At 45.0% G+C, this 24,903-nt stretch overlaps 1 protein-coding gene across 1 annotated transcript; it reads right to left on the reverse strand.

The window, feature by feature from the left end:
- Positions 1 to 1,579: 1,579 nt before the first annotated feature.
- On the reverse strand, positions 1,580 to 24,903 carry LHFPL4 (LHFPL tetraspan subfamily member 4). The gene is made up of 3 exons (XM_006917590.3): positions 24,443 to 24,903; positions 4,547 to 4,783; positions 1,580 to 2,102 (listed from the first exon to the last, which is right to left on the reverse strand). Exons 1-3 carry the CDS (start codon positions 24,846 to 24,848, stop codon positions 2,002 to 2,004), a joined length of 744 nt encoding a protein of 247 aa, XP_006917652.1. The 5' UTR covers positions 24,849 to 24,903; the 3' UTR covers positions 1,580 to 2,001.

A 24,903-nucleotide genomic window follows, 5' to 3' on the forward strand; every position in this document is an offset into this window, starting at 1 on the left:
CCCTCTTCCTTGCTGTCTCTCTACCTCTTTGTCTCCCTCTCTCCTCCCTTGTCTCTTATTTTCTTTTTTCCTACATCTGTCTTCTCTCCATTTCTAATCACTCGCTCCTGGCCCCTCCCCCTGCAACCTTCCAACACTGGGCTTTGGTTTGGATCTGCCCCCACCCTCTCCCTCCCATGAGGGTCCCCTCACTCTCCCATTCCACCTGGGACCCTGGTGTCCAGCCCCATCCACAGGCATCCTGCTGGGGAAGGTGCCAACAGGCAATAGCAGTGCAGTGCGGGGCTTGGTGGGAGAAGAGAGGGGAACACAGTGCTGGGCAGAGCACAGGGGGAAGGCGTTTGCCCAGGAGGAGAGAGGAAGAGGGTGGGGGGTCAGGACTTGGGAAGTTCCAGGTTTCAGGAATCCTACCAGGACCCAGCATCCCATTTCAGTTATGGTCCCGATGGGGGACTCAGGCAGAGGATTTCTAGGGTCTGTCTTGGGAACCCTCCCTCTCAGGTCCAAGTCCGATGGAAATGAACACAAGGTTGGCAAATACATGGCACTCGCTGCTTTTCTCCCCTTCTTTGGCTGAGGCCAACATAATGAAATGGTGGGGCCTCACTCCTCCACAGTGGGCCAGGCAGCCAGGACCTGCAGACAGGGCAGACACACCGAAGGAAGCCCACCTGCCACCTGAACTAGGGCCTGAAAGGGGCTGCCCGCACCCCAGGCCAGATGGCTCTACTGCCAGGTCCATGTGGCAGCGAGGGGAGTCCAGAAACACCTGGAGTCTCCCTTATTTGCTCCCTGCCAAATGGGAAAGAGATGCTCCCCATAGTGGGTAGAGAGGGGGAGAGACTTCTCGTCTGCCCCACCATACTTACACACACACACACACACACACACATACACGCTCACACACGCTCAACACACGCACACACTCTCATGCCTCGGCTTCAAGCACTGCCCATTGGGCCGCAGACCCTGGGCATATCACAAGGCGAGAGGTGGGCAAGAAGGAGGAAGAGGTGGGGACAGGGTTACAAGGCCTGGGGATGGGGACAGGGGGTACCCTGTTCAGAGGTGACCTGCAAGTTCAAGTTATGCAGAAAAGTATCAAAGAGGCAAGACAGTCTCTGCCCTTGGCAGATGTCCAGGGTCAGGCAGCATGAGGAGCAGAGGGGTGATGTATCCCCTAATTCCCCACTCTGAAGCCCCCTCCCCAACCTCCAACCCTGACAACAGGGCCAAGGAGTCCGTGCTGTACAAAACAGGCTGGGGTCAAGGGTCCAGTCAGAGTTGAGATGTCTCGGCAGAGAGGCCAGGCCAGCCCCAGGCAGAGCCGCTCCCAGCCCCAGCTGCCCAGAGCCTGTCTGTCTTTTCTCAGACTCTGGTCTGGACAGGGCCCCAGTCAGCAGTTGACAGGGAAACCCTGTGCTTTCTCCCTCAGTGCGGCTCAGACTCCTTTGGGTGAGCTGGGAGCAGGCTGGAGTGATGGCAGAGCAGCCCTGGGGAGGCTGGTGGTGCCTGGAGCTCTGCGAAGATGTGATGGAACCATCACCAGCAAAAAAAAAAAAGTAAAGAGTTTGGTCGCCCTGGGACAGTTTGCTGAATAAGTTTCTGCAGGAGGCAGGGACCAGAGGAGGCAAGGATACAGCCAGGCAGCAGCCCCCAGACTGAGGGAGCCTGAGGAATCAAAATCACAGTGCCTTCTTCTCCTGGAGACTCTGCAGGTCCCCCAGGCCAGGACGGAAAGAAGAGAAGCCCAAAGGATATCTGTTCCTTTAGGTCAGTTGAGGGAGGAGCAGAATCAGGCCCTTCCAGAGTCTGCAGAGCCATCTCCTCCTCCAGGCCACATCCAGCCTCAACCTCTCTTCAAAGCCTGGTGCTGGCGTTGGTAGCAGGTGAGAAGTCAGAACAATTGAGGTCTTCCCTTGGAGCTTGAATGAAGGGATGAGAGGGCAGGAGATGGGACACGCTGAGGTCAGGTCAATTCCTGGGCTGTGATCCTGTCCTTCAAGGTCCCTGTGAGTGAGCGATGGGACAGGGGAGGACTCCCCAGCCAGAGACATCACCCCCTGGCCGTAACACGGAGCTTACTGTAGATCCCACAAAATCTAAGAGAGAGAGAAAGAATTAGAGAAAGTCAGAGATCACTGGGGTATGGGGTTACCCTCGGCTAATCCACAGGGCAAACGTGGGCAGAGGGATGAGCTGCACAGGTTCTGAAATGCCAACCAGGCCTCTGACTAGCCAGATGGCCTTCAGCAGGCCATTCTCGCTGAGTTCCAGCTTCCTCACCTTTAAGATGGGCAGAACAGCCTCACTCACAGAGTGCTTCTAAAAGGTCAGAAAGACACAAATAACACCAGCCAAGGGCTCTTCACAGTGTTTGGCACATAGTAAATGCTGGAAATGATAGCAATGTATTTTGTTTTTTACTTTTGTTCCAGAAGTCTTTGGCTCAGACCTGAACTGTGAGTCTCACCCATCTTGAGCTTCCAGTGAGGGATGGAGATCCCTGGACACTGAAAAAAGGCAAACTGGGGCCACCTAATGTCACTTTTAAAACAGATGTTAGGGCGCTTGGGGAGGGAGAAGAGAAAGCTGAGTGGCCCCACCTCACACAGTCACATCCTTTCGCTCCTTCAAAAGGCCAGATCTGACTTGGTCATGCACTTCTGGAAGCTGCCACCAGAGGGCAGGCCCTGACCTCACACCAAGACCACGGAAACCAAAGGGGGTCAGGGGTCCAGGGGCAGGAGCCTCAGGGCTCAGGTGAGCAGCCCAGGGAAGGGCCTAAAAAGGGGGCAGGCAGCAGGAAGAGCTTGGCCTTTGGATTTGGACCTGGGTTCAAATTCTGGCTTCACTCATTTCACTTAGGTGACTTTGGGCAAGTTATTGGACCTCTTCAGATCTAGGCTTTCTCATCAGTAAAATGGTGATGCCCGCCTGATGGGGAGCTGCAAGGAATGACAGCTTTTGCTGAGCATTCACCACGTGCCCCTTTACAGGCATAATCTTTCTTTCTCCTCACAAGACAGCCCTATAAGGTAATATCCTTCTCACCACCCTCATGCAGGAAACTGAGGCTCAAGGAGGTGAAGTCTAGTGGGGAGGTCAATAAGGGTAAAGAGGGTCAAAAATATGGTGACAGCAGGAAATTTAACTTTGGGCGGTGAATACACAATGCAATATGCATATGATGTATTACTGAACTGTACACTTGAAACCTATATAATTTTATTAACCAGTGTCATCCTAATAAATTTAATAAAATTTTAAAAATTAAAAAGGAGGTGAAATCATGTCTTAGCTGAGCCTGCATCCAACAGACAATCTGCTTTCACAGTCCAAGGGTTCCACCACAGCACTATCATTACTATGGTAAGTGTGCAATTCCACTTCTGGAAAGACACCAAGAAAACACTTGTGTATAAGACACAAAGATGTTCACTGTGGCATTGCCAGTAAACACTTGGAAACCTCTTTAAAAGCCCCTAAAAGGATAATGATAAGAAAGTACATTTCCCTCATCGTATGGAATGGTGAGCATTGGATTAAAAGGGCAAGATGGTTCTCCATGAAATAATAAAGACAGATCTTATGGCATGCTCCAAAGTGGAGCACAAAAAAATGATCTGAGGAGGGGTTTGTTTAGGATGACGCTTGTCCTAAGTCATATAAGCACATAACTCTCTGTTTTATAAAGGGGCAGAAGAGGTATAAAGATGCACAGATAAATATCTGATAACAGTGGCGACCCTTGAGGCTCTGGCCTCGTGTGTTTTTTCTTTAGTGTATTTTAATGTTACTTAACATATACGAAAGAATATATGTAATATACTAGTATAAAGCATACTGTAACAAACGTCTGTGGGCCCACCATGCAAGAACTTTAACTCTATCAATAATTTGTACGCAACTATCTACCTGTCCCCCATCTCATGCTCTTGGCTTCCCCCTGTTCACCTCAACCACATATAACCACCATCTTACTGTTTGTATTTCTCATTTCTTTGCTTAAAAAAAAAAAGTATTACCATAAATATATGTATGTTTAAACTACACATTGCTTAATGGTGCTTGATAATTGAGCACAACAAAAATCTCACTATGTCATCTTCTGAAACTTAATTTTCCCCTATCTCTCTCAATATTATGTTTCCAGCATGTATCCATTCTGTTAATATAACTGAGGTTCATTCATTTTCACAGTTATGAACTATTCTGTGATGTGAATATATCACCATTTATTTATCCATCTTCCTGTCAATGGCCAGTTAGGTGGTTTTCAGTTGTTAGCAACTTGAAACTGCTGTGAAGGGCATTTTTGCACGTTTCTCATGGGTTTATACTCACAGGTGGGTTTGCTGGGTCACAGGGGCACAGATATTCAGGTCTGAGGGATAAGTCAAATTGTTTTGAAAGTGATTGTACAGTCTTCTGTACCATTCCCAAATTTTGCTTCATTATGGACTTTGAAGTCGCCCCGCCCTGGAGAGGCAGGCCTTGCCTCCACTCCACCCCGATAGCCGCCCACCCGAAAGCGCGCACTCGCCTTTGTTGTCTTGCTTGAGCTCTTCCTGCAGCAGGTCCGTTTGTCGGTTGCCCAAAACGAAGGCCAGAAAGGAGAGGATTAGAGCGTTGAGGATGCCGATGATGGCCAGGATGTACGCCCAACGCACCGAACAGTCTCCCAGGGAGTACTTCCCGGTCTTGGCCCCGCACATGTCCCGGATCGTCTCGGAGTCCCAGCCATCGGGGAAGATCATGCAGCCCAGCACGAGGCACAGAGCTGAAGGGAGCAAGGCCCAGACCCCATCGCGGTCAGGAAGAGGGAGAGAAGGGGATGATTACTCCCCAGAGCCCAGAGGACCACCAGGAGCCCTCCTCAGGCTGGGCCCTGCACTCTGCCCATCAACCCAAGAGCCTGTTAACCACTTCCTCTGGGTTCCAGAAACTCTAGGGCCTGGGTTGACCTCCTGTCCCGGAGAGCAGAGGCTTTTGGGAACCCATAATGCCCTCTCCCACAACCATCAAATCAACTCCTACTCTAGGAAGCCTTCCTGGAAATATGAGAAAATAGCAAACTACAGTCACCTCCTTCAGCTCCCATTAGAATCTTGGCCAGGCTTACCCTCTCCCATCCTCATCAGTATGTATGTATGTATGTATTGAGGTCATTCATTCAACAAATATTGAGCGCCATTTTCCTTTCTGTCAAAATGCTAGAAACAAGTTCTTATTCAGCACTGCACTCAGAACAGACTGGGGTGAGAATGATGGGGTTTGAGCCTAGTTCTTTCACTTACTCAGTGTATGACTTTGGTGGTGCCTCCTGTCTGTGTCTGTATGATGGGAAATCAGAGTACTTACCTCACAGGGTGGTTATAAGGATTAAATAAAGTAATGCTTGTAAGACACTTAGCACCATGCCAGGCATCCACACACTCAAGTAATATCTATTGAGGACCTACTGGGTACAGGCACTGGATTAGGCTGGGGGCTGAGTTACTTGGACTCTTAGCCTTAGGGAGATTGCAGTGTGGGTAGGTCATTAGACAGAAGCTGTTAAGAGAGCTGGGGCTCAAATCCTGGCTCGGCTATTTTCTAGACGTGTGACCCAGAGCCAGTTCTATCACCTTTGAGTCTCAGTTTCCTCATCTGTAAAATGGAAATAATGAAGGAATTCAAGCAATTGTAAAGATTACAGGAGGCAGCAGATATGAAGTGTTTGACATAGTAAGCTCTGGATGTTAGTTAGCTGTTATTAAAACTAGCCAATGATAAAAATAATAATCACAAAATAAAGAAATAATTGGGGAGGAGAGGTCTAGGTTTTAGATGAGGGGAGACGGGGGAGAAAGGGCAAGGCCAAGAAGAGCCTTTGAAAATCAGAAATGGGCCCCTGCTGTTTCTTTGTTGACACCCACTCCCTCAGTGTTTAGTGACCCACCTGGGCACTTGGGCTCTTCCCAGTGTTTAGCCTAGTGGGTGGGACCAAAGTCTGAGCCAGCACAGTGCATTCCTCTGGCAACTGATTGGCTCAGAGAGGGGCACACACCCCACACGGCCAATCAAAACCAACCAGCCTCAGTAGGCCACAGAGGCTGCAGCCTGCCCCTTGCCTTGCAGTGCTGGTGGCCACATGACTTGTGACTCTGTCTGAGGTTTGCGTCTGCGGTTTGATGTTGCCTTTTTAGTATCTGATGGTCTGCCAGCAACTGGGTTACTGTGTCTGAGACCCAAAGGTTCCATGCCAGGCCCACAAGGTACTTAACCTGAGTTTTAGATGACAGCGATGACAAAGTGGGATGGTCAGTTCTGCCCACTGTCCACAAAGCCCATCTAGTTCCCAGGATGGGGACAGGACCCTTAGCTTTGCCAGCTCCCTTCTAAGGTCTCAGACTCTCACTGCCACACAATGGGGCCCCTCCCTGCCTCCTTTGGCCTTCTTCATTTGGCCTCCTCTGCCCTCACCCCCACTCCTATGACACAACAGTGTCCCCATTCCCCGTTGTGCTCCTTGTGCTGATGCAGGGCTCCTGCACAGCAGTGTAATCTCACACACACACACACACACACACATTCTAGCAGGGCTTCCTCCCCTCTGCGGAGCTCACTTCCTCCAACACGATGCTCAGTTCCAGTGGAACACCTGCCACCTAAGGGCTGGGGAAAGAGATCCTGCAAAGGGAACGGCAAATGCAAAAACTCCGGGCCTGTAATGAGCTGGGCGAGTTAAAGAATTCGACAAATTTGAAGATACCTGCTAGACACTTAAATGGAGAGGGACGCTGGGATGGGGGTGGGGGATCAGTGCTGGAGATGTAACTTTGGGAGCTGTGGGCATGCAAATCCCTGAGACTGGACGTCATGGAAACTGAAGAGAAGGCTCAGGACTGAGCCCTGGAGTACTCCAGCATTTCCAGGGCGGAAGAGAGGAGGAGCCTATGGAGAAGGCTTGACCCACCCATCTCCCCGTAAATCCCTGACACTGCAAAACCCTTCAGGTATCCGGCGGAGAGGAGAGGAGGTGGAAGAATGGGAGATAAGGAGCTGACTCAGTGCAGCCCTTCGCCCTGTGCTGGGCGTCCCCAGTGCCCGTCCCCAAGTGGGTGTGGTCCCCCTCTCACCCTGCGCCAGCATAGGTAGGAAAAAGGAAAGAGCTTGGGAAGAGGGCAAACCCAGCCAGCCCCTCTGCCTCCTCTCCGGCCCTCCTCTCTCGGGGTGCCGTGTTTCCTCTCCCACCCGGAGCATTTCCGTCTCCATGGAAACCGCTTTAGCTGTGTTGCTCCAGCACCTGCCCCCAATAGGACCCTCCACAATCCCGTGCTCAGGCCTCAGTGAGGTTTTCTTCCCGTGGCTCGCGCCTGCACGTCCTCTCTTTCTGCCTCGCCTCTTATGCGCCTCTAGTGGCGTGCCTCCATTCCCTTCTTCCTCCGCCCTTTTCATCTTTCTCCGCCCTTTTCATCTGGGGCTGGAAATATTAGTCTCTTCGTATCCCTCCCTCTTCTCTCCGGCTAGAATATATCGTGCTCAAGTCTCGGTCTCGACCCTCAGTCTTCCCTTTTCTGTTTAGATTGCTCAGTATTTAACAGTCATTCAACACCTCTCCTCTTCTCTTCCTTTTCTAGCTTCTCTTTCTTCTCTGTATCTACCCCTTGGCGCTTTCCTCTCTCTGGCTCTCTCTTTGTATGTTCCACATATAAATCCTGAGTGCCAGGTACTGTGCGGGATGCTGAGGACACTGGTAGGCATGGTTTCTGACCTCAGGAGTGGAGATGTGTTGAGAGGAATAAAATCAAGTCAACACACAAGTAGAATAGTTATACATATCAAGCAGTGCTTAGAAGGAAACAGACCATGAGCTGAGACTCAGAATAACATGGTGCTTGGTGGAAGCTGGCTAGCAGTGGAATCTCTCGATCTCTCTCTGCCTCCTTCACTCTCACAGTGTTTTAGGTGGTGGCTATGGGGCCCCAGTGGCCACTCCAGGAGTGGGAAACATCCAGAAATCAAGCAAATGGAGAAAAGCCAATCAGATGGGGTTCCCTGGACCTGGGGGAATAAAGGAAAAGACCACTAGGGACAGCTGAGGCCAGGGAAGTGACCAAAAGACTCAATCACCAGGAGATGGAATGACTACAGGCAAGACACCCTTCAGCATTCCCATTTGGTGGATGAGAAAAGAGAAGCTGAGATCTTTGGAGTCTAAGTGCAAGTCTCTTTTGGATAATGAGCTGGCTGCTTCAAGGCACAGGAGTAAGTGCAGGGTGCAGCGTGGGGTAGGTTTTTTCAACCAGTGTTTTTGACACTTGGCCTGATAATTCTTCACGGCAGGGGACTGTCCTGTGCATTGCCTCTACGGATCAGATGCCAGTGGCACCACCATCCCCGCTCATAATAAAAAATGTCTCCAGACATTGCTAAATGTCCCCTGGGGAACAAAACTGTCCCTAGTTAAGAACAACTAGGATAGAGGAGGGGATCCTAGGATGGGGCATCTCTATACAACTACCCTACAGCCCGCTGACTTTCCCTTCTCCAAGCAGCCAGGTGTTGTGACAAAATGAGATTAAGAATATTAATATTATTAATAATGCAATAATAATGTTAAAAAATAGCACTGAGTGCTTAACTATGTGCCAAGGTGCTAAGCTCCTGACATGCATGATTTCATTTAATCCTATAACAAAATCTATGAGGTAGGAAAAATTATCATCCTCATTTTACATACTGAGGCTCACAGGGACCCAGTATCATATCCAATGTCACACAGCTAGTAAGTGGGGGGATTTATATTCAGTTTCCGACAGGTCTTTACCTAATGTTTTTCTTTGCATAGAGTCACTTTTTAACTTAGAGGCTTACTGAAAAAGTAAGCTTTATATCACTATCAAAGAAAAGGAAACCAGGATCATTTGCCATAAATAGAAGGAAACTATAAATACAAGTATAACGAAACCAAAACAAAGTTCTTAACTAGGATGAGACTGAGTAGTGAAGAATTAGTAAGAGAAAATGTACTATATACATAGGTGTTTGTTTTTTTAACAAAGCTTGTGCTATAAATGTGACTTTATATAAAGATTTTTAATGGTGCATTTTATGCTTAGCTACTTTAATAGAATTTTATTTTAATACTGTTACACCATCTTCAAAGGACATCCACTGAGCTAGGCACTTCTAGAGGGAGGCCTCTATTTTTGCTCATCTGTCTCCTCCATGCCTGACAAACCACAGCTAATACCAATTATTGGGGGGTCAGATTGGGTGTCCCCCAAGGCTTTCTGTCTCTGAGCAGACTCCAAAGAAGCTTGCTAAAGACTGAATTGTGTCTCCATAAAATTCATATGTTGAAGCCCTAACCCCCAATATGATGGTATTTGGAGGTGGACCTTTGGGAGGTAATTAGGGTTAGATGAGATCATGAGGTGGGGGGGTGGGGGGGGTGGTCCGCTGATGGGATTAGTGCCCTTATAAGGAGACATCAAGAGCTTGCTCTTTGCCCCTCTGCCATTGAGGACACAGCAAGAAGGCAGCATCTGCAAGCCAGGAAGAAGGCCCTCACCAGAACCCAAACATGCTGGCTCCTTGATCTGGAACTTCTCAGCCTCCAGAACTGTGAGAACATAAATGTCTGTTGTTTAAACCGCTCAGTGTGTGGTATTTTGTTGTGTCAACCCAAGCTGACAAGACAAGGCCCTACTCCCCTCTCTCCTGATATGGCCTCTTTGATGTGCTACCTTCCGCTTTTTTGAAAAGCCTGGGTCTCTCACACCCAGGCCCTGAAGATGGAAGCTCAGCAAGATGTAAGGAACGGGTCTCAGTTGGGCAGGAGACTCCACTGTTACAGGGGACTGGAGCAGAGTGAGGGGCTGCATAAGAGAGCCTTCACTGCCCACGGGTCCCCAGAGCCTCTGTGTGGCAGGACCCTCCTTAGCAAGAAAAAGAAAGAGCCTACCAATTCAGAGGGGGCAGGTGCTGGAGAGCAGCCCAGCAAGTTGGATCACAAGCCTCAAAAAGCTGCTTGCCATAGCATCTCTGTGAGCTGAGCCTACTCGATCATCTCTAAGCAACCAGCTATCCTCTCCACAGGGTGCTCCCAGCAGAAATATGCAGCCTTGTTCACCAAAGATATATACCAGAAGATTCATAGGAGCCTGATTCTTAGCCCCAAACTGGAAACAACCCAAATGTCTATTCGCACTGTGATAGAGAAATACATTGTGCATTCTCATCCAATGGAATATTATACAGCAATGAGTATGAACAAACTGTTGTTACGTGCAACAACTTGGAAGCATCTTAGAGTTGTAACACTGAGAAAAAGTGTGATTCCATTTACATGAAGTTCAAAAACAGGCCAAACTAATCTATAAGAATGAAAGTCAGGACAGTGGCTATCTTTGGGGTTAGCAATTGGAAGGGGGCATAAGGTTCTTGATCTGGACGATGTTTACATAGGCATTGTCACTTTGTGGAACTTCTCTGAGCTACAGACACGATGATTTTTGTACTTTTCTGTAAGTATGTTATACATATTGACTTAAAAAAAAAAAGGCTTCACACTATTGTGAGTAATAAGTAAACACTGGAAATAACCTAAATGCCCACCCATAGGTCACTGATCAGAGCACACCCATGCAATGGTGCACTATGCAGTCATAAAGGGAGGGAGCAAGTTCTTTATGTGCTGATGTGGAATGATACCTGGATATGCTGCTAAGTGAAAGGTAAGGTCCAGAGCAACACATATGGTACAATGCTAGCATTCTGTAAAGAGTGGGGAAATATTATGTGTGTGTATTATCTTGCATGCACGTAAAATATTTCTGGAAGGATTTATAAGACACTGATAACCCTGGTTACCTCTAAGAAGGCAAACTGATTGGCTAGAGGACAGGAGTAGGAGGGAGACGTTGCACTGATAACCTCCTGCACCTTATGAATTCAAGACCATGTGAATAAGTTACCTATTGAAACCACGAGGTGAGTGGAATTGACTACCAATAAATGACTATTGCCAGAGATTTTCATTCACTTGGAATGAAATAATTAAAGCAACAAAGAATGGCAATGCACAAGCCAAATGTAACTCACAGAAATAATGGATTTATCACAAAAGCATAAAAATAAAAACCTCTAAGCCCCTTTTGACTGAGTTTGCCAATTGCTAGGAATTTACCCTAAGAAAATGTTCATGGAAAAAGAAAAGAAAATGCTCACGGGTATTCTCTAAGATTTAGCTATGAGGATGCCTATCACATTGTTATTTATAAGAAAGAGAAGATAAGAAAACAGAAAAAGAGGAAACGGAAAGAGGAGGAGGAGGAGAAATAATAAAAGAAGGAAGAAAGAGAGAAACCACCTAATACCCAACAATACAGAAATATAACTATTTCATACCATGGAGTACTGCCCAGCTATCAAAATTATTCTGAGAAAGATTTAATTATACAGGAAACACTCATGATATGTTAGGTTTCAAAAAGCTATCAAAATAACATGTAATATAATTTCACTTTGGGAAAAATACATATGCAAATAGTTACATAGAATTACCATACAAGGCACTATACTAAGTACACAGGTTACTTCATTTACTCCCCACAGCGCTGAGTAGGTACCATTATTATCTACTTTTTACCAATTAGGACACTAAGGCACAGAGAGGTTATCCAAGTTATCCAAGGTCACACAGCTGGTAAGGTGCAGAGCCAGGATTTGAACCCAGATGGCCTGGCTCAAGAGTCTGCTCATAACCAGTACTTCATACCATCATGAATATAGAGCAAGCAGTTAAGAATGAGTGTTTCTGAGTAGTAAGATTATGGGTATAATTTTGCTCATCTATTTTCTTCAATTTTTCTACAAAGAACAATGATAATTTTACAAAGCAGTAAGTATTAGAAAAGGTGAGATATACACAGAAGCAGTAGAGCATAGAATACGTGACTGACTGGCCACTTATATCCTCTTCAAGTCTCTCTCCAAAATGTAAGAAAGTTTTTCTGGACAGGATCAGGCTGAGTTTGGGGCTGAGAGGAGCCCAGTGAAGGGTTTGTCTGCATTAGTACCACAGCTCTCCAAGGGAATGCTTCTCCAGGACCTGTGCACTAGGGAGGCTGCCATGAAAATGTCTGACAGAGTGACACCCCCTATCCAGGGTAAGAAGGCTGTCCACAAGCCCCTCCCTACCTGGTCTGAGCTTTGGCTCTGCTCTTCCCCTAAGACCTCCAGGGCAGGGGCTTATCTTACCAGGGAGACTGGGCCTCTCCTAACAGTCAAACCTGACCCCCTAGATTTAAAGATCCAGGCCCAATCTTAGTGCCTCTATCAGCTGGGGATCTCGGTGGATGGGACTCCTGAGCCTGGACTCCCCACTTGCCATCCAGCACCCCAATGTTAAGAGATACCCTGACTCCTCCCTTTCCCTCACCCTGCACATCCAGTCCATTTGCAAGGCCCATTGGCTCCCAAAAATCTCCAGGACAGACCATCTCCACTGCCACTACCTGTTCAAGCCACCATGATCTCCCTCCTGGATGACCACAGTGGCCTCCTAGCTAGTTCCTCTGCTCCCACTCCTGCCCTATCACTGTCTATTGTCCACTCAGCATTTGGAGTCAACTTTCAAAAACAGATGGTGTCACTCTCCTGCTTACCACCCTCCAAAAGCTCCCAGTTACACTCAGAATAAAACCCTGATGCCTGGTCCGGGCCTACGAGGCCCACAGGCTCTCTCTACCTTCCTCTCCAGCTATGTGGCCTGCCACATTCCCTATACTCCAGCCACACTGACCTCCTTTCTGTTCTATAAAACATGTCACATTCAGTCCCATCTGGAAGCCTTCGCATTGACCTGTCCCTCCTCTGAAACACACTTCCTCTAAGTCACTTAATCCCCAGCTCATGGTTCCTGATCTTGAAGAGCTCACAGTAGAGGTGGAGGACTGCTAAGAACACAAATAATTGTATCTAGTGTCATAGGCATTGTGGAGAGATGACACGCACATCACTTTGTGTGGTAATAATTTAAGAACAGTATTTATACTCACCCCCCACCCCTAGGCCAAGCATGTATGGAAACCATAGCCTCTTACTAACTTTTGAATCTGCCCAGGGCATCCCATCTCACCGAGACTCAGCTCTGCCACACTCAGTGCTAGGATGTGCTCTCCTCCTGATGCACTCCCTCCAGTTCTGAACATGGCCCTTTCAAGTGGTTCCATGCCTTTCTAGTCCCCCTGTGGCTCCTCCAAGCAAGTGTCCTTTCTCAAAGCCATCCTCAGCTTCTCAGTTGCTAATTTGAGCAGCTGCTTTGGCTCCTCTCTCCAAGCCTCCTTTCCTGGCTCCTCCTCCACCTGCCTCTTAAAAGTTGGTGTTTCTAGGCTGTCTCCTCTTCTCCCTCCCTCCACACATTCTCCCCTGGCAGTTTCACCCCTGACTCAGCTTCATAAGATGACACCTTACATCTACACCTCCAGCTGCAACTTCTCTCCTCAGCTCCAGACCCAAATATCTAATTGCTTGTCAGACCTTTCCTCTTGTATATTCCATAGGAACCTCAAATTCACCATTTTCCAAACGGACATGATCTTCCTCTTGTGTCCTTTGGGAATGTCACTCTCCAAGACCCAATTTTCCAAGGGAGAAAGCTGTAGTCATCTGCAAGACCTGCCTGTCCTCACCCCAGCACACCCACTGGTCTCCTAAATAGGTCCCAGTCTTTATCCTCCTCTCCTTCCCCCAGCCCCAGCACCTCTCACCTGGACCACTGCCACCACCTTCTCCCTGGCCTACTACCTCCCACCAAGCCTCCAGCAGTCCCCCAAGTCATCTTTCTAAACCCACATCTGGCCCTGGTCACTCCCATGCTTAAAAGTGAATACCCATGATCTAAGAATATGAACCAACTTTCAAAGCTCTCCATAGGCCAGTCCTACCTACTTTTCAGGCTTATCTCCCAATTCTTCTCACTTTTAAACCTTTCCTCTCTTGTTCTAGCACAGACCATGGAATGTCAGAGCCAAAATTATTTGATGCAAGTCACAGAACAGCTAATAATAATTGCTAACGGTTACTGAGGGTTCAATTTGTGCCCAGGTCCATACATGTATTGAAATCAATCCTTCAACAGTCCAACGAGATAGTTACTATTTTTGTCCCCAATTTATAGATGAGGAAACTGAGACTCGTAAATCGCATAACCTTCCTAAAGACTCTTAGTTGGTAATGCTACACTTGGGACTCAAATTCAGGTTGTCTGACTACTGAATATACTCCCAAATGAGTGGGTGGTAGAGCTAGGACTTAAATCAGATATCATCTTTATTCATTCATTCGGTAGACACTTATTAAGCACCTACTATGTGCCAGGCACAGGCTCCTAATCCAGGTCTCTCATTATGCCATTAAATTGCTCTGGGATTAAAGTAAGGTTGATAATGATGAATAACATGAAATGGGAGTGAAAAGAAAAGGACAAAAATAAGAGGCTTTCAGAATAAGAATAGTTTCAGCCCTTGTCCTCTTGACATCTCCCATCCTCTCCACAAATGGCCAGATCTAGTATGTTTCCTCATGTACAAAACACTTTAAGACTTTTCTAAGTATCACACTAAACCCAGGAGCCATACAGGAGTGAGTTGATGATTTAGCTATGGGGAAAACACCCAGAGACAGTCAAAAGATAAACTGGGAAACAATGTTTGTAACTCATATCACAGACAAAGAGCTAACTTTCTTTCCTTCCGTCCCCCCACCCCGTTAATCCCCACTCACTTCCACCCCTGACCTACAGATGTTGTCATCTCCTCTTAAGAGCTGGATCTCTGAAGGCAGGGGCACCCAGGCATGGTCCGTGGCTCCATCTGGGGTGCGAACCCAGGACCTTCTGCGTGTAAAGCAGACGTGCTAACCACTACACTATAGAGCTACCCCCTAACTTTCTTAATACATAAAGAATTCTTACATAACAAAGAGGAACGATACCATTAATTTGATAGAGAAATATACGTGAACTGATATAAAATGTGCTCAACCTCATTCATAATAAGAGAAAAGCAAATTACTACTATAACAGAGTATTCTTTACCCATTGGGTCAGCAAAAGTAACACACTCAATTGGCAAGGATGTGGGGAAATAGAGACCTTCAGACATTGCTTCTGGGAGTGTGACTTTGTACAATTTCTGTGGAGGGCACTATGGCTGGATTTGACAAAACCGTGCACATACAGACCATTTAATCCAGCAATTTTGCTCCAGGTTTTTATTTTATCCTTATACTTACATATGTATCAAATTATTTATATATAACATTATCCACTAAAATATTGTTATAGCAAATGTATTGTAAATAATTTAAATATTGATTAAATACATGATGAGATATCTATACAAAAGCATATTATGCAGCTTTTAAGAAAAAAGTAGCTCTTTAGATAGCAATATGAAACAATCTCCAAGATGTATTATGAAATGAAAACAGCAAGACAAACCAAGTATTTAGTATACTACCATTCGTGGTGGTTTTCATGTCTATAAATTCTTTGATATTCTTCTCTTCAAGAGGAGGAGCTGAATTCTCCTCCCTTTGAATGTGGGCTGGATTTACCAACTCACTTCTAACAACAGATTGTGGCAGAAGTAATGGTATGTGATGTGTGAGGTTAGGACATAAAAGGCAGTGTGATGGCCAAAACGATCTTGAAAAAAAATTGGAGGATTCATACTTCCTGACTTGAAAACTCACTACAAAGCAACAATAATCAGAACAGCCTGGTATCAGTATAATTACAGACATATAGCTCAATGGAATAGAATTGAGAATCTAGAAATTAACCCATATATCTATGGTCAATTGATTTTTGACAAGAGTGCCAAGACCATTCGACTGAGAAAAAATAATCTTTCCAATAAATGGTGCTGGCACAACTGGATAGCCACATATAAAAGAGTGAAATTGGACCACCTTACATCACATACAAAAATTAACTCAAATGGATCAGAGCCAAAATTTAAGAGGTAAAATTATAAAACTCATAAAAGAAAACACAGAGGTAAATTTTTGTGACCCTGGACTTGGCAATGGATTCTCAGATATGACACCAAAAGTACAAGCAACAAAAGAAAAAAACAAGTAGATAAATTGGATTTTGTACAAATTAAATTTTTGTGCTTTAAAGAACACTACCAAGAAGTTAAAAGACAACCATAGAATGGAAAATATTTGCAAATCATATATCTGATAAGAGACTTGTATCTAGAGTACATAAAGAACTCTTATAACTCAATAATAAAAAGAAAACTCAATTTAAAAATGGGCAAAGGGCCCCTCTCACTCTCTGTCTCTGAGAAGAAACCATGCTGTCTGTGGAGTGTTTACCCCTTTCCTAATAAACTTTCCTATGACTCTAAAAAAAAAAAAATTGGGCAAAGGATCTGAATAGATATTTCTCCAAAGAAGATATAAAAATGGCCAGTAAGCACAGGACTAGATGCCCAATACCACCAATTATTAGGGAACTGCAAATTAAAACAATGACATACCAATTCATACTCAGTATAATGGCTACAATCACAAAGTAAGATAATAGGAAGTGTTGATGAGGATATGAAGAAATGAGAACCCTTTCACCCCACTGTGGTAATGTCCAGTATTGCCACCACTTGGAAAACAATCTGGCAGTTCTTCCAAGTGTTATTAAGTTGCCACTGAATCAGCAATTCCACTCCTAGATACATACTCAAGAGAAATGAAACCATGTGCACACAAAAACTTGTACACAAATGTTCATAGTATTATTCATAACAGGCAAAAGGTGGAAACAACCCAAATGTCCACCAACTGATAACTGGTAAACAAAATGTGATATATCCATACGATGGAGTATTATTCAGCCATAAAAAGGAATATAGTATTGCTACATGCTACAACATGATGAATCTCAAAAGCATTATGCTAAGTGAAACTGCCAGTCACAAAGACTGTCACATTTATATGATTCCATTTATATGAAATGTTCTGAATAGACAAATCTATAGAGGCAAAAAGTAGACTAGTGGTTATTTAGAGGATGAAGAGGATGCAGAAATAGGTTTAGGGGGTGATACCTAAAGGGTATAAGGGTTCTTCTCGAGTTGATGAAAATATCCTAAAATTGATTATGGCCATGGTTGCACAACTCAGTGAATATGCTAAAAACTACTGAACCGTACATTTTACATGGGTGAATTATATGGCATATGAGCAATATATCTCAATAAAGCTGTTAGCAAAAAAAGGGATAGGACAGCATAGCTTTCCTTCTCTCTTGGATCATTCATTCTAAGGTCTCTCGCCAGCACATGAGTGTGGCTAGATTCCTCTAGCTTCCCAAATTCCTGTGACTCACAAAAACAGAAATAATAAATGCTTGTTGCTTTAAGTTTTGTAGTAATTTGTTATGCAGCAGTAGATAACTAATATACCATTTATGTAAAAATATTGTTTGCATTTGCTTGTATATTTATGAGATTTCTTGGAAAGGATACTCAAGAAACTAGTAATAGTGGTTGTCTCTGGGAGGATCATTGAGGGGTGAGGGCAAGATGGAGATTTACATCTGATTATATACCTTTTACCTTTTGAATTTTGTATCTTTGCATATATTTACTTTTCTAAAAAGTAAATAAATGTCTGGAAAAATTTTAAGCAATTTAAAAAAAAGTCAACAACTATCTGATGCCTACAAGTAAAGTCTAAACTTCTTACCGTGGCTTAGAAGGCCTTCACAATCCATCTCCCCGGTCACAACTCTCATCCTTCCTTGGTCTAATAGCTTCTAGTCCCCAAAACACACCAGGCTATTTCCCAACTCCATGGCTTTGATCAAACTGTCTCTTGGCCCTGGTTGACCTTCTCCTTCCTTCCCACCCCTTAAGACTCAGCTCAATGGATGTTACTTTTTACAAGACTCTACCGGCTATCTTTAACTGTGTCAGAAGTCCCCTTTGTGCCCCCAGAATACCCTGTGCATGATTCAGTCATTTTATGTGTTGTACATAGTGTGATGATCTGTTTTCTTCCCTGCCTCTCCCATTAGACTATGGAAACATGTGTCCCTGGGAGTGAGGACTCTTAATCAGGATTCCCAGAGCGTAGCACAGTGCCTGACATAGAGAGGAGGCTGTCAATAAGGAATTGGTGTGAAAAAAAAAATGATGGAGGAAAGGAGGGAGGGAAGGAAGTTTGAAGGAAGGAAAGAAGAGAGGGAGGGAGTTGGGGGAGGAAGAAAGATATTGAGTGAGGGAGAGAGAAAGGGAGGAAAGAAATTCCCCCAATGTGCTCAGCAGTGTCATCAAAGACTTACTGAATGAATAAAATCTTAAAACCACTCTGAAACAAATAGCAAGAAATGGGGAGGAATGTGGATGCATATTCTAAGCTGTAATGACAGGAACTCCTGTCATTTCCGTTTCTAGCCCAGAGACCCCACTGATTAAAGGCACATATTTGGAAGGCTGAAAGATCTCACCTCTGGATCACCAACCTGCCCCTGCTTCCACCTCCACCTTCCGTCTCTCCCAGCGCCCACTCCATCTCACACACTCTGTTCTCTGCTGTGACTTCAGCACCAGGCAGTGCCTGGCACATAGTAGGCACAAAAATATTGAATGAATAGTGGTCAGAATCATCTCCCTTCTGTGGATAGAGGATCTCACTTTGCGACCATGAACTTGTCTCTTATTCTCTCTGGGACTCGGTTTTCTCAGCTGTAAAATGAAGGAGTTGGGCAAGCTAATTGGTAAAACTCTTTCCATCTGATAGTTTATGGCTTCTCAAGGCCTTGATAATCCCACCAAATCCAAACTCTTCCACCTGAGCATCAAGGACTCTTCACAAACTGTTCTTCATTCAGACTATATCACAGGAAAAACAGTGACCATTTATTGACTGTTTACTGTATACCAGGAACCACACTCAGCATTTTACACCCATTTGTTTATTTTTTCCTGCCACCTATGAAGTAGATATAAAAATAATCTCCATTTTACAGATAAGGAAACTGAGACTCCAAGAAGAAAATTCACTTATCCAAGGTCATACAACTGGGAAGTGGCAAAATGGGAATTCTAAGTCCTCTGCTCTTAAACCACTACCACACACTGCCCCCCTCAGACCCTCAACAAGACTTCCACCCTGAGTCTCTACTCCAGCCAGCAACCTCCCCTTGGCTAACCTCACCCAGCCCACAGGTAAACGTTGACTACATAGAGCTTACAGCTGTAGCTTATAATTTGTGTATTCCTTCCTGGGTTCCAATTCAGTGGTAAGAACAGGTTCTTGATCCTTTTGGACTTGTGTTAATTTTCAGCTCTACTTTTCATTAGATGTGTGGACTTTGGGCAAGTCACTTTAACAGATGAAGATTAAATGACATAATGAAAGTGAAAATGTCGCACATCAACAAAGACTTACTGAATGAATAAAATCTTAAAACCACTCTGAAACAAATAGCAAGAAATGGGGAGGAATGTGGATGCATATTCTAAGCTGTAATGACAGGAACTCCTGTCATTTCCGTTTCTAGCCCAGAGACCCCACTGATTAAAGGCACATATTTGGAAGGCTGGAAGATCTCACCTCTGGATCACCAACCTGCCCCTGCTTCCACCTCCACCTTCCGTCTCTCCCAGCGCCCACTCCATCTCACACACTCTGTTCTCTGCTGTGACTTCAGCACCAGGCAGTGCCTGGCACATAGTAGGCACAAAAATATTGAATGAATAGTGGTCAGAATCATCTCCCTTCTGTGGATAGAGGATCTCACTTTGCGACCATGAACTTGTCTCTTATTCTCTCTGGGACTCGGTTTTCTCAGCTGTAAAATGAAGGAGTTGGGCAAGCTAATTGGTAAAACTCTTTCCATCTGATAGTTTATGGCTTCTCAAGGCCTTGATCATCCCACCAAATCCAAACTCTTCCACCTGAGTATCAAGGACTCTTCACAAACTGTTCTTCATTCAGACTATATCACAGGAAAAACAGTGACCATTTATTGACTGTTTACTGTATACCAGGAACCACACTCAGCATTTTACACCCATTTGTTTATTTTTTCCTGCCACCTATGAAGTAGATATAAAAATAATCTCCATTTTACAGATAAGGAAACTGAGACTCCAAGAAGAAAATTCACTTATCCAAGGTCATACAACTGGGAAGTGGCAAAATGGGAATTCTAAGTCCTCTGCTCTTAAACCACTACCACACACTGCCCCCCTCAGACCCTCAACAAGACTTCCACCCTGAGTCTCTACTCCAGCCAGCAACCTCCCCTTGGCTAACCTCACCCAGCCCACAGGTAAACGTTGACTACATAGAGCTTACAGCTGTAGCTTATAATTTGTGTATTCCTTCCTGGGTTCCAATTCAGTGGTAAGAACAGGTTCTTGATCCTTTTGGACTTGTGTTAATTTTCAGCTCTACTTTTCATTAGATGTGTGGACTTTGGGCAAGTCACTTTAACAGATGAAGATTAAATGACATAATGAAAGTGAAAATGTCTAACATAGAAGCTGGCACATTGTGTGTTCTTAGTAAATGGGAAAGCCCAGGTAAAGAGTAGCAGATATCCTGAGAAACCCTGAAAAGCTGACCCCTAACTCCACAATGAGCCATCTGGGTCTTCCAGCTGCTCTATTTTGCTTTTGACTCTTCTGGCAAATACATCATGCCACTACCCCTACCATTAATGCTCCTTTATAAGTCCTTGGGCTTTACAGTCAGACAGACCAATTTATAATTCTGGCTCCATCACTTACCACCTGTGTGACCTTGGACAAATAACTTTTGCCTCTTTGAGGCTCAATGTTCTCATCTATAAAGTATCAATAATGGTACCTACTCCATAGGAATATTGTGAGGATGAAATAATAGTATGCAAGTAAATATTCAACAAATAGTCAAGCATATAGTAAAAGCTCAGAAAATGTTAACTATTTTTCTTGAATAATAATAACAATCAAAACAACTTCAAACTGCCTACTGATTAAAGTCCAAATTCCTTGACCCAGTATCCAGAGCCTTGCACACTGTTGCCCCATCATTTCTTCCTGGTCTCTCCCCACGCTGTTCCCCTATATGGATGTCACACTCAATCCACATATGGTTTTCTCACCTCTGTGCCTCTGCCCATGATCTTCCTCTCCATTCAGAATGTGCTCCCACACCTCACACCTGTTCACACCCTGTCCTGCTCAAGCCTCACCTTCCAACTAAGCCAGCAGCCTCCTCAATTGCCCTGGGTTTCCACTTCCATCTGCACTTGTCTAACCTACAGTATCCCTCTTCCAGTGGTCACATTTGACTTTCCTTTGCAGGAACTGACATTTCTCCACTATCAGTCCATGTGTTACAGGGATGGGTACATATCTGAGGCCTTAGACAAGTCACACTGATTAATTAAGAGGTAAGCTCTTGGTCAAAGCTGAGCTAAAGAGAATCAGCCCTGGAACTTTTGCTGGAACCAATGAGTAACAGGTGTTCTTCTTCCACAGGCATTACTAAGCTGAAGCATTGTAATTTCAGGGCTGCTAGTAACCTTATTTATCACCTTCAAGAGAGTAAGAGACTTAAAAATAAGCCAACACAGAGGAACCAAGAAATGGAGAGACATATTTTAATGGCATTATTTGAGCATATGGATCCATCCATGCCTGAAGCCAGATACTCTTGACTTTTATGTTATGTGAGCCAAAAACATTACTCTCTTTACTTTATTTTAAATTTTTAAGCCAGTTTGAATTGGGTTCCTGTCTCTTGCCACTGAAAGACTGCTAACCAATATAGTGATCCAATATGATGGTAAGCTTCTTGAGAGCAGGGATTTCATTTTACAGGCTTAAGATCCTTGGAGACAGGGATGATCTCAGTATTGCAGCACATAACCTAGCATAGGAATGATCACAGAGCAGGTGAGGAATAAACAAGAAAAAAGTATCTCTTCATATTTTCCCAATAGTCCAGTGCTCTGCACTTAGAAGACTCTAAAATCCTTGAATAAAAGTTCACTTGAATGAGAACCATGCAACAAGCATTCTAATTCTTATGAAATAGAAACAAGACCCCTTGCTTCTCTGCAGTTCTCTTGAGGATGACTGATTTCTCACTTTCTGAATGAAATGATCTCGGTGGAAGAGTTTTTTAGAGCTCCACAGGGCTGAAAAAGATTCTTTAAGTCCACTAATCTAACTGATTAGTCCCCACTGTACAGAAGAGAAAGGTGAGATTTAAGCTAAATAGAATAGCTTAACGCTACATGAATCACAGACAGAGTCAGCCATGACTTTCCATCCCATGACTCGTAATCCAGTGCTCTGACCTCTGTCCCAGTATCACTTTATTAAGCAAAGTGAATCAGTCTCTTGCCCAAAAAAGTCAGAAATCTCTAAGCAAAATGGAATAAACTACTCAAACCCGATAACAGCCTTCAGGGGTGAAACAGTAACACAAGAAAAAAAAAAGGAGTCAAGACAAATTTACTCCCTTACTGGCTATGTGACTTTGGATAAGACCATCACTTTTCTAGGCCCAGTTTTCTCTCTCTAAAATGGGAGCAGGGGAAGGCAGTATTTGAAGGAGCTGATCTCTAAAGTCTCTGAAACTAGATTAATTACGTGGGGATTTTTTAACTGTTCATCAAATCTCCTAGATTAAATCCACATGGATTGCAGGGAATTGAAAGGCCAAGAGTTAAGCAATCCCTCTGCAGACCCCAAATTAGAGTTAAGGAACGGAGAGTTCCAACTGAGCATATATTCTTTCCAACTTGCCTTTAGAAGAATAGAATGGAAATACATAAAATCACTTTCTGGGTATCACTGAGAAATATGAAGAGATATGCCCCACATCCTACAATTCTGCTTTTTCACCTGCTTCAAAGATCCTAAAAGACCCATATCTAAGTTGAGTGGAGTAAAACAAGCCCATGAGAATGTCCATATTTCAATAAATGCTGCCTTCTTCACTGTAGTCTTTTTGGGAGTTTGGGCAATTCTTCCAATGGAATGGTAATTCCTCCCTGCATTTGTAGAAGTCCTCTTGGGGAAGCAAACCAGCTTCATAATTTTGTCCTCACACGTTGGCTTTTTATCCTAAGTGACAATTCTCAATTTGATCACCCATCATATTTTCTATGCTTGGCCCTGAGTGAATTCTAGCCCTTTCTAAAAATCATCCTCCTTTAAAAGATGGAGGTTTCCCTTCAATGATGATCTATAAGAGAATACACCCCATGCTCCAAAGACAATTTCCTATAATGTTTTGAGCAGTGGAAACAAGTGATGTAACATCTACTCCAGGGGGTCTCTTTTGAAGGGGCCAACACTTGTTGAATGCCCTGAGGTGCTTATTTTGAAAAGCCATCTTGCTGCATGGTTGTCACATTTTCCCTTCACCTTCTCACCCTAAAGGACTCCAAACTTTTTCCTAGCTTTCATTAGCCCAACTCCCCAGCCTCTGCCCTCATTTTCCCCAGTCCAACTCTTTTCTCTGCCTGCAATTAGGCAAATGCCCAAGTGCTGAATCTTCAAGATCTGTCTTCCATCAAAAGAGAGGTGGAGGTGGGGGACTCTAATGGATCCTGGAAGACTGTTTCAGCAGTTCTTATTCCCAAAGGCCCTTCTTTGATTCTTAGAGTAAGATGTTTGTCTTAGCCAAACATTTTAGAGGGTCCCAGGAACTCATTCCCATCAGGCATAGCATTGGGTAGGGTTGGAGGACAGAAACTTGTCCTCCAGAGACCCATGTTGCCAGGTACCATCAACCATCCACATTTCAAACATTGGATAGACACTATAGACAGCCTCCTCCTGTCCTCCTTTATCTTAACACACCACTTTAAGGTTTACGAGATACTCTTTCAATTGTTCTTGAATCCTCTCCACTGTTTTACAGATGAGAAACCAAGCCTTGGAGAAGTGAAACACCCAAGTTAATGATGTCAGCAGGTTAAAGATCAAAGTCAGATCTCTTGATTTCCCATCTCATGTTTTTTTCAATACAAAAAAGAAAAATTACCTACACTTAGAGTAACTCCTCACTCAGATAATCAGTTCCCCTAAAACAGCCAACAGAGACTCTCAGAGACTCTAACATAACGCTAACCCATCAACAAATGCAGTCTGTCCATATCCAAGAATGCAGCCCCAAATATCTGGTTCTAAGGCTCTGACCTCTGCCCCAAGGTGTCTGTCTCTGTCTCTGTCTGTTTCTCTCTCTCTCATAGAATCCCACTCACCCCTACCCCCGCCCCCAGTGGCTGAGGTGTGACAGCCAAGGAGGTGTGTCTTTAGACAGATAAGCAGAATCCGTTTCTGACCCCTCCAAGAAGGGATCCAAGAAGGAAGGAACCCCGTTCCCGATGCTTGTTCTAGGGATCCCGCCCCCGCCTCTCCCCTACCTGCTAAGAGCTGCATCCAGGCGCAGATCTTGTAGACCGTGGCGGTGTTGCAGAAGAAGAAAAGCGCAAAGCAGGTGATGCAGCCGAGGATCAGCACCATGGAGAGCAGCACGAAGAAGGCGGCTGCCTTGAAGGCGCCGGACGGGATGGTGCTGAAGTCGGTGAAGGAGCCGCGGCAGGTGAGCTCGCGGCCCGCCAACCCGCTGCCCACACAGTAGTGGAAGAGACCGAAGTAGCCAGGTTTGGGGGTGCTGACGCTGTCGCCCACCCAGTAGGGCTGGATGAAGACCACCACGTTGATGATGGCGAAGCAGATGGTAAAGATGGCCCATAGCACGCCGATGGCCCGTGAATTCCGCATGTAGTGCTCGTGATAGAGCTTGGAGGCCTCCTGCGAGGGCAGCATGATGCCCGGGGGCGGGGCTGGCGGCGGCGGCGGCGCCTGGCGGGGGCCACCGTCC

Source organism: Pteropus alecto, unplaced genomic scaffold (genome assembly GCF_000325575.1).
Source record: "Pteropus alecto unplaced genomic scaffold, ASM32557v1 scaffold75, whole genome shotgun sequence".
Classification (NCBI taxonomy): Eukaryota; Metazoa; Chordata; class Mammalia; order Chiroptera; family Pteropodidae; genus Pteropus; species Pteropus alecto.

Bases quoted from the DNA above. Each gene is read 5' to 3' on its own strand.
- LHFPL4 (XM_006917590.3), bottom strand. From the start codon at position 24,848: ATGCTGCCCTCGCAGGAGGCCTCCAAGCTCTATCACGAGCACTACATG. The intron at 4,784-24,442 runs GTAGGGGAGAGG...TGCTCCCTTCAG, and splicing joins CTGGATGCAGCTCTTAGCAG to CTCTGTGCCTCGTGCTGGGC. The intron at 2,103-4,546 runs GCGAGTGCGCGC...TCTCTCTCTTAG, and splicing joins GCTCAAGCAAGACAACAAAG to ATTTTGTGGGATCTACAGTA.